The following is a 13,911-nucleotide window of genomic DNA, read 5'->3' as shown; positions in this document are numbered from 1 at the left end:
TTTTTCTGACATGCAGAATTATCTCCTCATTAGTGGAAAACCACATTATTTCACACCTCAAGGACTGCCTTGGTTTCATGCTCCACTTGCATTCAATTAAGAGAGCGCAAGTCATCTACTACCATCAATCAGATCAGCACAAATACATACTCAGGATTCAGTATCTGTCTCCAAATTCACACATGTATCAGAAAAAAAAAAAGGTTTCAGAGGAGAAAAATCAATTAAAAATGTTTTAAAATAAATGCAGAAATGTTATCTTGAAAATATACTCTCAGGACTAATACAGATGTAGAAGCATTGTTTTCTGCTCACCTCCAGGAAGGAGAGAAGCCTGTGAGGCAAACATTTATATTTACATATATCATTGATATTCTTGACTCAGGTAAGGGCCCTCCTTAAGTGACCCCAGCACATGATCCGAACCAGGCCCTACCTATGCTTATGGTGCAACCCGAGGACAAGCATGTTGTCACCACACCAGCATACCTGCAATGGTAACCCTGGCATAAATCCCTCTTTCTCAGCAGACGGAGCATCAGAAATACCTGACTGCACCAGGGTTACTGAGCTCATGTAACAAAGCAGGAGGACATGCAGCATGGCACCGTTAGCCTTCTGTGACTCTCAGCTGCTTGTGCACACCTCGATGCCAACCAGCTCTTTCCTATTCTGGGAACAGGCAAAAAACTGGCATCAAGCAAGTGCACTGGTACTTGGTCAGCCTTAAGGTTGTCTGCTTAGCATGCATAGTGGTAGCTGGGTTTTACTGTGGAGTATTTCTGCAGAAGACATGCATAGAGTGAACAGACCAGTGGGGAGGAAAGGGCAGCAGTGCATTACACATCTATAGCTCCATGCTGTGGATGGTCCCACTTGGAAACTGCCATCCACCCTGAATTGGAAACCTAGGACAAAACATCCAAAAACACAAGGGAAAAAGAAAAAAAACAGGCTGGCATTACGCTCCTGATATACTGGGGATGCCTGAGAAAACCCTGTGTAATATTAGTCAAAATTGGCTTCTCATTTTCCCTCATTTTACTTAACCGGTCCTACTGTCATTTCTCCCAGCTTCCTGCCAGTTACAGTATGACCACACAAGGACTTGGTTTCTCTAATCTGAACGGGAAATACAGCAACAGTTCAACTGCATTATACAAAAACTGAGGGACCAACCACCTAATTGGCATTTTCATTCAGAATTTTGTTGTCACAAGTGGGTTAATTTTATTGTGCCAGCTCTGACAATGACATGGGAGGTTGCCACGTACAAATTGTCTCATGGAGCATATGTGATTATATGCAGTTATATTACCTCTGATTTTTTTCATGACCTAATTCTGAATATTACCTTGGGTTTAATGACTTGACTGCACAAATGAATTTGTGGACGAGAAAGAGTGGTCTACCCTTTACACACACATATAAACACACATATACCCCACATTAAGTCCATTAAGCTTTGTGTACAAACATACAACAGATAGAAAAATGAAAATTATATGAATACATGAAAATGATAGTAATACATGACAAATACTCTGGTGCCACAGACAGTATCAGTGTTCATTGTTTGACAGATAGAATACTATAACAGAAAATCTGGAAAACAATCAAACTGTAGGATAACAAGACCAACGGAGGTAAAACACGTGACTTAGCAACTAGAGGAATAGATGGGGAGAAGAGAAAGAGAGCTCTCGGAGCCCTAGGTAAGTGGGTGACAGCCAGATAGAATGATTCATGGTAGTAAGATGAATGAATAGTAGATGCCAAAGAGCTGAAAGCTATGTGGAAGGGAAAGTGGATGGACAACAGATGCACACTCTTTCTTAGACTGGAATACTTCTCAATATCATTCTCTTAGTAAAATCTTCAGGCTGAATATGGCCTGAATATGTCTATACTGCTGTTGCTGGCCTTTTGAGGAATTCCATTGTAATGCTTCACTGGCAATTTTACTAAAAAGAATGTTAATGTCCTGCCAGGACATTTCTCCAGTTACTTGGGATGGAGCAAACAGTATTCTGTATTATTTCTTGCTTCTGTCTCTTGGATTTTAGATTATTTTCCAAGAGGGACTATCAGCCAGTTTCACTGCGGAGTCTCTCATCAACTCAAGCACACAGTAAGACATGATGGCCTACCAAGGTATTTATATTCTTTTCAGACGCCTTTGGCTAAATGGCTTTCCCCTCTCTCAACCAGCTGATTAAACTGGGCTTACAGTGCCCAGCAGCTCTGAATTTCATAAAGAAAGCATTGCGGTATATCACAGGTCAGAAATACTACAGTAGCTACCACTAAAAATCCTCATACTGAAGTCAGGTTCCAGGTAGTCTTAGCAGAGGAATCAGCTGAAGAAATGGACAATCTTTACTGGCAAAATTATTTTCCCAGTGGTCAGCACTGTAGTTTCCCATTGACCTGGCTCACCTAATTATTCCTCCTGATGTTTCTTTGAGTTTGTATAAAAAAAGGTGGTGTAATCTAAGACTAGTAGAAGCCAGGAGAGGAAGAGGGACTGACGCACAGCACAGACAAAGGTCTTTGGTAAACAGCATAAATCTTCTTAAAAACCTTCAACAGAATGGAAAAGTTACTTCTCCAAGCCATGCTCCTATGTGCAACTCATTTCCAGAGGCAAGACAGTATCACATCCACGATTCATCAGCAGTTGCTGCACAATCTGGGTCCTTCAGCAGAGGAATTTGAGGTAGGCGCTTGGTTTCTCTAATGTCCACTCATTTATCTCCACAGGCTGCTCATGCCTGATGTATTACCATCTGTCCTCCTCTAGGACCCACATTGTGCAATGCAGGCAGGGTTCCAGAACCAGAGCAAGAAAGAACAAAGCTGCAGTCTGACTGCTTGGCTTCCTCAGAGCTGGGTTACGTGCTCACCCTACAGATTAGTTGTTAATCTGGTGTAACATTCTCAAGACATGCTGCCAGAAAGGTCCCTCCAACTAGTAAAATGGCTCATTTTCTTTGGTTTCTGAAGTGGTTCTAAATCAAAACCTTAGTGCAATGCTGGGTGGGACCTCTAACAAATAAGCAGTACCCTAGTTTGTGATACCTTCATTAATAACAGAAAGGAGGTACCTGTTGTAGCCACAGCTTCCAGAGGAGAAGAGCGCTGTTCTCCAGCCAATCCATACACCTTGAGTTTATAGGAAGTGTTAGCTTGGAGGCCGTCAATCACAGCACCTAGGGATTCTCTGGGCGGGAAGGTTTCTGCAGGGGGCCCAGCTGCCAATGACACTTCCTCGTACGCCACCACAAAACTACTGTAGACTCCTGTATTCGCATACCATGAGACACTAAAGCTGTGGTCTGTTACCCTCGAGAGCACAAGGTCCCTCAAGTGCATCCTCCTGTATCCCTGAGGCCTCTGGAGCAAGAAAGCTCCCAGAGGCAGAAAGCTCCTCTGGGCCAGGAGTCATTGCCTGCATTAGGATTAGACTATATAGAGCTACAAAGAAACAAACAAGCAAACGGCAGTGTGAAATATTCAGACTTTCCTTTTCAGCAAAACAAAATAACATTTAGCAAACTGTTCACTTTATAATCTTTACCATCCCTTGAATGCAGAATCATGGACATCAGTTAAAAAAACTTTGTCACTTGAGCTACACTTCATCCGTATGAAGAGACAGATGTAACACAAGGCTGCCATCCTATACTATGGAGGATTTTGTGACATGTCCTTTGCTAGAGGTTCATGAGCTCTGAACCTTTCAGCTGTCAGTATGTGGAGAGTTGGTATACATAAAAAGATATCAGGAAGAATGTGAGAGGGGAGAGGAGGCACCAACAGAAGATCTTGAGCTCTGGGGCTGAAAGAAGCTTTGATCTCAGTGATGAAAACTCATTATGCAAACAAATACAAATAGCGTGTGGTAGACTCCTGAATACCTGCTGGCAGAGAAGCCTGACTGAACCATCAAGAGGCTGGGAACAATACAAGATGAAAAATTGGTAATCTGGAGAAACAAATGAAACTCTGCAAAGAAAAACTCTCAGCCCTTCCACAGTCCCTGGCTCCCCTGTTCAGCAGGGATGGCACATGCCCCTCAACAGCAGGACTGTCTCCTCCACCCACCGAGAAGAGCTAGTCCAGTCCTAGCCTTGCTACTGGCATTTTCCACTTCAATCATTCCTCTCTGTCCCTGGTTGCTCCAAGTACTCTCTCCAGCAGTGCAATGGACCTGAGGTGCCCCATAGCTCTGCAAGAGAGAGTAAAACAACAAGTTTGTTTGGCTTAGCCTGAGGACTTCAGGACCTCCCAAATACTGGGAACATGGATAAAGAGGACTGACTTGAGGGTGGATGACAAAGTAAACTGAAGAAGAGACCTCTTGTCTTATACCCCACAGGCTGACAGAGCATATCTGCCTCCCCATGTTCCTGTGTTTGGATTAGTCCATTCCTGCGCAGGAGAAAGGTCACAGTGATAGGTTACATCAACTACTGCTGTTGCTTCCAAGGAGCCCACTGCAGAGAACTCTTTGTTTACTGGCTGCTCTGAGTAAAGACTTAAAACAAATACACTGGGCAGATGAATGCATTTATAAAAAAACACCAAAACCAAACCAGGAAAAAGAAGCCACCTTGTGAGACCTTGGAAGTCAGTACTGGAAAGACCAGACTGTGAAATTCCACAGCATGTTGTTTCTGCCTTTTCACCATCTACGCATACTTCGAGACCACTCAGCGTTCAGGCAGATGGAGAAACAGATAACTTTGGACAAATCAAAGCCTGCTCGCTCCTGCCACATAAACCTTCAGCTTCCTTGTGTATGTGTATGCCTCGAAGCTTCCTCATTCTTTTCCTACATTGGACACAGACCTGACTTATGCATCAAACAAGTAATTCAGTACTGGTGGTTTTCTGTAGTTTACACCTTACCGTGTAACTCTCTGCTGTACTGGATTACTTGATTCTATAGCGTATTCAGAGGTTCTGCTGGCATGAACACTACCAGGGAGTATGAAACCAGTTTTGATCAGTTAAGCTTTATAGTTATTAATTTGTAAAATCCACAACTTCTGGCATGTGTTTACCTCATAGATGGTCTTTGGGAAGAAAAGCATAAACACCTTGATATCCGCTAAGGACAGCAATTGTAGCCCAGTTGATTCTAATGTCACTGTCTCTGCTTGCTTACAGCAGTTAAGGCTTTGCCTCACAGGATTTAGCCTGAAGGCACCTGAAGATTCAGGACTTACTTGTGTTCTACACCGAGATATAATTCTGTATGCAACAAATTTTGGGTCAAAGTGTTTCACAAAGAACAAAACCTTATCCAATAAGTAGTCCACTGATACTGGTTAAGTAGAATGGTTTGTACGAATGAAGATGGTAGAAATAGATCCCTTCTTTGTAGACAAATGTAACAGTCATGGTATCGAATGGAAATGGTGACTGTGACCAGATTTGTGGCAGAAGCCTTTCTCCCTTTTGGATGAGAAAACTGAAAAAGGGCAACATCAGAGCCCTGTTGACTCTGCTGAAGCATAACAGGTGGAAGCATGCTGTGAAGAGAATTCATTAGGCAGGAATAAGTAATGTGAAATACATTGTGGTTGCTCTTCCTCTCAGTTTTTGGCTGTAGAAAACAAAACAAGTTATAAGACATAATGCACAAAATACCAGACTCATTTAAAGCAAAGGATGAGGTCTGCATTTCCTGCAGGACAAATAGCTGCGTACCTTGTCAGTCTTCTCAAAGGATATGCAAGAAATCATTGAGAACATGGAGCTAAACACAGTAAGTTGGGAAGTACACAGCTATTCCCTCAGTTCAGTCTATCATGCTAGACAGAGCTAAGTCTGCTCTGCAGGCAGTTGATGTTTTTAAATAATACCCCTGACCTGGTGCATGGCACTCATAAAAAGCTGTTACTCACCAGTAGAACCCTTGACAGTTGTGGGTTTGCTTTTGTGTCTGCCTTTCTCCGCCACCAGACTAATGGTGTATTCTGTCCCTGCCTCCAACCCTCGCAGGATAAAAGAGGTGCTGTCTACGGGGATCTCCACTTCATTCTTCTTTCCTGAAGGGCTAACGTAAACGAGGCGATAACGATCAAACTTGGCCACTGGTCTTCTCCAGCGAAGGGATACGGTGGTTTCAGTGGGATCACTGACTTCCAAGTCCTTGGGGTTATCAAGATCTGCAGGTTAAAAAAATCAAAGTTGAGGTGTCTCTGAACTGCCTTGGGACAGTTTTTCAGGCATTTGTAGACAAAGCAACATCTATACTGGGTGTTTAGCAATGGCTCAATGTCTTATCGACCTTTTGGAGCTTTTGAAGCCCTGTTGCTTGATATAGGTAGAGGATGATGTTCTCTTTTACAGACAAACCACATTAGAACAAATTTCCCCCACTTGCTCTCACTTAAGCAGGCACTGCATGAAGGAAAGGCAGAATTTAAGCCTTCAGAGAATTCAGCGGGGCAATGGGGGATATTGAGAGAAAAATCCTGGATTTGAAGGGCAGTCAGGACTATTGCAACCACTGAGGCTGCACTCTTTGTCAGATCAATCTTCTGGCCATAACCGCCATTCCGGACAGAAGCCATCACAATTAGAGGATGGGCAGAGTAATCAGTGTAAGCATAGTTACCAATCAGGAGCTCACCTGGAGATGAAACTCCCAGAGCATTAGGAGATCCTCATACAGGAAAAGAAAGCCAGATTCAGAGGTCAAGATCTTTGGGGAAATGTTTTTTTTCTTTCTCTTGAGGGGAAATGTCCCATTGGTACCAAAAAGAAATCAAGAACTTTCTAAAATATTTCTTACAGAATTACTTGGAAAGGAAAGAAACATCAAACTGGCTGCACCTGACTTGCTGCTTCCTCCAGAGCACAAAGGAGGATCAAAACTACTCACCAGTGCCAGCATTAATGGTAGCAGGAGCACTTTCCCTGTCCTGTCTCACTGCTGTCACTCCAATGCCATATTCAGTTCCAGGCCTCAAACCTAAGAGATGAGGAAAAGAAGTATGAGTTCCTGCCCATGGAATACGCCTACAGGCATTTGTTTAAATAAGGAAGCCTGAATGTGTATGCAAGGTAAGACACATGCTTTCCTGTATATGCAGAGAATCAAGGTTTCAGTTGACCCTCCAGCTGATCTGATGTTAATAAATCTTTTTTCATGTACATGACAAAGGATAAAGATTATGTCTGACTGAGATTGCATTTTGGACACTGTGCAAATGCGTAACTAGAGATAGTTTCTACTTTCAAGAGCTTGCAGTATAGCTACTTCTGCCAAAGAAAAGCAGCTTGACATCCATATGACATGGAGAAAGTACCACAACCTAGCCTTGCAGGCTGGTAAGGCAACTTGCAAACACACAGAAAAGTTGCAGACAGGCATCAGTAAATACCATCCCCAGCACTTGCAAAAGCCTTCTGAACTCGGGGATGTGAAGCCATCTCCACAAAGGCATAGTTACCTAGAACTCAGGGAACTGACTCGTGGGATTCAGAAATGCACATGAAAGTGAAATGGCTACACACCTTCTGTTGGCTAGTTACCCATCTGCAGGTGTGTAAATATATATCACGCGTATTTTAATTTAATTGCTTGCACTCAAAACGCGTAACCTCTGCTTGTGTCTCTTATGTATAGTGACCAAAAGGACATTTTTTCAATGCACGACTGCGCTCTAGGGCGATGGCAGCAGCATGACATTAACAACAGTCTCTCCATTCCCCTACCTGTGAGTGTAGCTCTGGTTGTTGCTTGGTTGCCCTTTGGCACTGTGATCTCAGCGTGGTCTCCACCAGAGATGGGAGCAAACTTAATTCGATAGTTATCAATATTTGCATGGCTGTTCTTCCACTCCAAAGTAATGCTATTGTCTGTCTGTGATACCCGCTTCAGGTTTCTTGGAGCATCCAAGTCTGTAATCAATCGACCAATACATAAATAAATAATTAAATAGGAATAATTCTCTTATGACAGCAGTCTCTTATGACAGTACATTTAGAAGGTGAAATGATCCATAAAGCTGAAGTTAAGTTTCGTCTCACATGATACCACTATGTTCTTGACCACATCAAGCAGATTTCTTTTAGCATGAAGTGGAGAGTTCACTAGCTTTGGGAAAAAAATCAGTGGAAGAAATTCAACTTTTATCTCCTGAGACAAAAAAAACATTTTCAATTTTAGTGATTTTTTATTACAAAATAGGCTTGTGGAAAAACATATTTGGATGAAAATACTGTTTTTTCCTTTATAAATAACAGACCTTTCAAAAGGAAAAAGGCTGCTAAGAAAAAAAGAATTTATTATCTTCAGAACTTCTGTTCAGTATATATCTTGCAATCATGGCTGAAAGGAACTCTAAATCTCAAAACAAAAGGTGAATAGTATGTAGAAATTCAGTGGGCTTTCACTGTTCATACCTATAGTAGACTTAAATCCTGCTCTGAATGAACAACTACATTTTGGGATGAAAAGGAAGCTATTTCTTTATGCACTGTTTACTCAGCTCCCTTAATGCATCAAACCCCGATAACGTGCTAAAGAACCCACACTTCCACAAGGCATTCCCAGCATCACTAAGGAGAAAAGTAAATTTATAAAAGCATAACAGAAAACATTTGCAGAACTGGAGGAGGAAAAAAAAGCAAAGTTCTCTGCTAATCTGGTACGCATTTAGACAAAGAGGAATAAGGTCTTAGATGGAATAGGAACCATGGAAGATATTTAGCTCAGCAGAGAGGCAAGTAATCCAGAAGAATTTGTTTCCTGAAGTAGAGATTTAGGGTATGATGAGGAAAAGCTTCTAAGTGACTTAATAATGTAATTCCCATTTTCAAAATACATACTTGGGGGGGGGGTGTGTCTAAATATTTTGTTGAGCCAGTAAGGTATAAAAGGCACAGAAAACATTCTCCATTTTCATGTACTTCTGTAAGAGTGCTGATTCTGTGTTGGTGCTGTAACTATCAACTCAAGCAACATGATGCAAATAGCACAGGAAGATTGATGGTGACTGCATTACCCTCCCAGAAGTTTGGATTGGTATCCAAGCCTCTTACCTGTGACAAACACTTCTTTCATGGGGTCGCTTTCCATGTCCCCTCGACGAGAGATGAGTGTCACTTCATACTCTGTGTGTGGCCTCAGGTTTCCAATAGAATATTGGTTTTCATCTTCAGAGAGGTCGATGGTTGTCCTGTCCCCTGGAATATCCTTGGGGCCATAAGTGAGCTCTATGCCTTCAATTTCAGCCAAGGGTTTGGACCACGTGATGAGAGCTGTGCTGTCTGTGACATCTTTTGCCTCAATCTGGCTAGGGGCATCAAGCTCTGTTATGAAGAGATTAAAAGGTGGGGTTTTTTTAAAGAAATCTTGCCATATTCTTGTGCTTTTAATTGCTGATTCAGACCAAAATTAAAATGAGTGGCATCTACCACCTGAAACTTTTCATTTACTTTCTTCCTTTACTTTTTATAGTTGTAGAAGAAAGTGCCAAATGGAGTCAATTCATCAGAAGCAAATTCATCAAAATCCATTATCAGAAGCTTCCAAAGGAAAGACACGCAGGAACCCTAAAAGACTCTCCATCCACAAAACAGAAACTCTCCTTTAAATAATTTCTTCATGCAAATATCACCAGCATGAAAGAAATTCTAGTTCCTGTTGATGTACATTTTTAAAAAGAATAAAACTGCATACTGCTTGCTACCCTTCTAGTTAAACATAAATTTCCTTTCCTCTTCAAACAGGTGATCTGGAAAGGAATTAATTTCTCCTCATGTATTCTTCATTGGCAGCTCTACTACTTCCTTTTCCCTCCCTGTCAATTTACAGTACAGAGTTTGGCTTTCTTTTTGTTTAAAAACTCCCTAGGCTACCCCAAACAGCAGTTGTTTTATTGGTGGCACTACAGCAAATGCAGGTTGTGCTTACTTGTGGTTATCACTTTGGATAGTCCTGGTCCTCTGGTATTGTTTTTCACTATATGGAGGGATACATTATACTGTTGCCCTGGTGCCAAACCCGGCTGCATATAAGATGTCTCTGGCCTTTTCAAGCTGCTGGTTATATCTCCATTATCATCCTTTTTCTGTAACACATGGAACAATCAGTTAGTATAAATATAAAAAAATCCAGGATCCATATATGGCCTCCATACAAGAAACACTGCTTCCTTACCATATTACGGAAGACCAGCTCCCAGCCATCAAATGAAAAGTTCAGAGGATCCCACTCCACCTGGACAGACGTTTCTCTAACAGATTTGAATTTCAGACCTTCTGGAGCAGGCAGATCTGTGACAGAAAAACAGGATATCATTACATGAGCAACAAGTTCCCATAAATAGGGCACTGGGGGTGGGACATCTTTCCACCACTATAAATATCTGCCATGTAGGTATCTGCATCTGAGATGTTTAAACCCTCTTCACAGCCAGTGTCTATGGAGAGACATTCCTCTGACCTCTTTTAGATGTCACCTTAGAGTAAAATGAATTTTGCCCTAGAAATCTCTTTTTTTGCCCTCTTGAAAGAAGCCTAGTGTGGACATTGAAGTTAGGTAAGACGAATCCTGCCCCAGGCCTCTAAAAATGAGCACAGTGACAGAGGTCAAAGAGCATCTTTTAAGGCTGGGATGTTTAGATATTACTGTGGTGTGCACAATACAAAAAGGAAGATGAACAACAAATGAGCAGACAGGCAGATAGAAAGTAAGTTGTGGCAGAACACACTGGAGATGCAAAATAAATATAACCTCCATTTTAGTCAAAACAGTTTGAATCCAAGTGATTTCATATTGCTCTTGTATACGCTGCTACGTTTTTATATTTTCAGGAAGCATTACCAGATTTTAAAAATGTACCTTATTACGAAGAAGCCAAGGGTCTTAAATTATGAAGACCCCATGATATTCATTGGGAGGCACTGCAGAGAGCAGAAGGCTAGTGAGCTGTACTTTTCAGACAGTCATTGGTATTGGAAAAGAATAGCAAATGAAAGTGCAGAAGGCTGGCTTTGTCCAGAACACAAGATGAATTGAAAACAGAAAACACAAAAGAAATAATATCCTAAAAAAGGGATGCAAATAAATACATACTACGGAACAGACAAAAGAATGAATACAGGGAATATTAAACTCACATGTTGCTACCCTGGCACTGACTGGAATGCTCTTCTTGTTTTTAAGGATTGCAAAGACTCGGATAAAGTATTCTACACCTGGCTCCAGTTCATGAATAGTGGCAGCTGTCTGGTTTCCTGGAACGGTGAACTGCATATCTAAGCCACCGCTGCTGGTAGGGACATAGGTGATGAGGTACTCATTGACGAGATTCTCGTGCTTCCATTCCAAATTTACAGTTTTATCTGTTATGTTTGTCACAGTCAGTTCAGTTGGAGGAGACACTAGGAAGGGGAAAAACCAAAAAAAAAAACTTATAAGAAGTTTTCCAGGCTCAGAAAATAACAACTTACCCAGTTTCACATTTTCCCATGAGCAGTTTATAAGAATCATCTAACAAACAGGGAATGGGGAAGCCATGTCACACAAATTAGCCACTTGAAGAAAGGAATGTTCAGCTGATGAAAACTACAGACATTTCTAACAGTCATGGGCCAATTTCTACTCATACACTTGCACACAACCTATGGCTGACTGTGTTCCAGCTCCTCCTCTCATGGCTACTGCACAAGACTACTATAGCTGGGTCCCTCGGGATTCAGATGTTTAATTCAACCGCCAGCAACACATGATTTTAAGGCTGGAAGTCTCAGGGTTTGGATACACAGAATTGCACAGGTTTTCCAAGGTAAAATAAAACATGATTATTTTTGTAAATACTTTCAATAGATTACTCCACATTTGCAGGCACAAGAGCACAAAATGTGGCTTGGAAGTCTTCCAGAAGGAGGAGGTGAAAAATGGGAATTTCTTTTCAAGGGTATTTATTGTCTTTTATAATGTTCCCTACCCCAAAGTACTCTTTGATTACTCTACAAAGATCTCAGTTCCAAAATTTCTCCCCTGGGATCTACTAAAGAAAACTACCTCCTTTATAGTGTAATGCCTGTCATTATCTAGCTGCCAAAATTTTCTATCAATTTCCATAGAGTCAGTGGTACTGGGAAACTAAGCATGTGGCTTTATAGCTAAGTTTCCACTACAACTGGTTCCATGATTTTACTCTAAGCTTTTGTCAGCTCTAACATACACATATATATATAAAATCAAGGGGAGTTTTCAAATAAATATATATATGCAACATACCATTGGAGCAGTCGTCCCCCATGTAACCATCCTCACAGACACACCGTCCGTCGATGCAGCGGCCCGCGTTGTTGCAGTCATTGGGGCAGGACTGTTCACGGCAGTCCTCCCCCGTGAAGCCCTCATGGCACACGCAGCGCCCGTCGATGCAGCGCCCGCGCTGGTGGCAGTCATTGGGGCAGGACAGCTCGCCGCAGTCCGCCCCCGTGAAGCCATTGTCACACTCACAGCGCCCCTCCACGCAGCGCCCGCGGTTGTGGCAGTCTTCAGGGCACCGCAGCTCCCCACAGTCCTCCCCTGTGAACCCCTCGTCACACATGCACTGCCCATTGACACAGAGTCCACGGTTGTTGCAATCGTTGGGGCATCGCAGCTCACCGCAGCTGTCCCCGGTGAATCCCTCGTGGCACACGCACTGCCCATTAACACAGCGCCCACGGTTGCTGCAGTCATTGGGGCACCGTAACTCCCCGCAGTCCTCCCCAATGAATCCTTCGTGGCACACGCACTGCCCGTTGACACAGCGCCCACGGTTGTGACAGTCGTTGGGGCACCGCAGCTCCCCACAGTCCTCGCCCAGGTAACCCTCGTGGCAGATGCAGCGCCCGCCCACGCAGCGCCCACGGTTGTGGCAGTCCTTTGGGCACCTCTTCTCACTGCAGTCATCCCCCACGAAGCCCTCGTAGCAGACGCACAGCCCGTTCTCGCAGCGCCCGTTGCCATTGCAGTTGTTAGGGCAGGTCAGCTCCCCGCAGTCCTCCCCGGTGAAGCCCTCTTCGCAGAAGCAGGTCCCGTTGACGCAGCGCCCACGGTCAAAGCAGTCATTGGGGCAGATGAGCTCGCTGCAGTCCTCACCAGTGTAGCCTTCATTGCAGACGCACTCGTTGTCCACACAGCGCCCACGGTTATGGCAGTTGTTGGGGCAGAGGGGCTCACTGCAGTCCTCGCCGGTGAAGCCCTCGTCGCACACACACTGGCCGCTCACGCACCTCCCATGCACACCGCACCCCTGGGAGCAGAGCTCTTCGCTGCAGTCTGTGCCTGTGTACCCCTCAAAGCACACGCAAACCCCATCCACGCACTTGCCTTGGTCGTTACAGTCAGACGGGCAGGTGGCCTGGCTGCAGTCCTCACCGGTGAAGCCTTCGTTGCAGATGCATTTACCCTGGACGCAGAGGCCCCGGTTGAAGCAGTTGCGCGGGCAGTCCAGTTCGGAGCAGTTGGGGCCTTTCCAGCCAGGCTCACAAATGCAGCCACAGATGTCGATGCTGTAGTTGCCATGTCCACTGCAATAGGGTGTTGTGTCCAGGCGACCTGTAGCAAGGACGCAGAAAACCCATTACTCCCCTTGGCTCTGGGATGTGTTAAGCCAGTGTGGCACACACAACCAAAAAGGGGTCTGATTTTCCCAGCTCCCTGCAGGACATAATTTTCAGAATCACTAAAGCTTTTAAATGATAAGTCCTCCTCCTTTCTCTAGTGAGATTTAGTTTACCAGGAATGCTTTAATTCGCACTAATGCTAGGGAAGAACCCCTGCCAACTACTTGGTAAATGAACATGCTGGATTCCTCTGCCCTTCTCAAAATCCCTCTTCCAGTGTCTGAGCAGCTTCCCTGACTACTTCACTAGGGCATGCAC

At 43.6% G+C, this 13,911-nt stretch overlaps 1 protein-coding gene across 6 annotated transcripts in view; it reads right to left on the bottom strand.

Moving 5' to 3' along the window:
- TNC (tenascin C) overlaps positions 1–13,911 on the bottom strand; it is a 72,784-nt gene that overhangs the window by 32,500 nt on the left and 26,373 nt on the right. For all 6 annotated transcript variants that reach the window (XM_075772200.1, XM_075772201.1, XM_010305069.2 and 3 more), the window contains exons 3-10: positions 12,272–13,585; positions 11,146–11,409; positions 10,184–10,299; positions 9,938–10,094; positions 9,064–9,333; positions 7,735–7,920; positions 6,899–6,988; positions 5,916–6,179 (exon numbers count right to left, since the gene is read on the bottom strand). In XM_075772200.1, coding sequence (XP_075628315.1) covers positions 5,916–6,179; positions 6,899–6,988; positions 7,735–7,920; positions 9,064–9,333; positions 9,938–10,094; positions 10,184–10,299; positions 11,146–11,409; positions 12,272–13,585 — 2,661 coding nt within the window. The remainder of the gene's footprint in view (positions 1–5,915; positions 6,180–6,898; positions 6,989–7,734; positions 7,921–9,063; positions 9,334–9,937; positions 10,095–10,183; positions 10,300–11,145; positions 11,410–12,271; positions 13,586–13,911) is intronic.

The sequence above is a fragment of the Balearica regulorum genome, chromosome 20 (genome assembly GCF_011004875.1).
Source record: "Balearica regulorum gibbericeps isolate bBalReg1 chromosome 20, bBalReg1.pri, whole genome shotgun sequence".
Taxonomy (NCBI): domain Eukaryota; kingdom Metazoa; phylum Chordata; class Aves; order Gruiformes; family Gruidae; genus Balearica; species Balearica regulorum.
The sequence above is the reverse complement of the archived record's forward strand: the minus strand, read 5'-3'. Positions and strand labels throughout refer to the sequence as shown.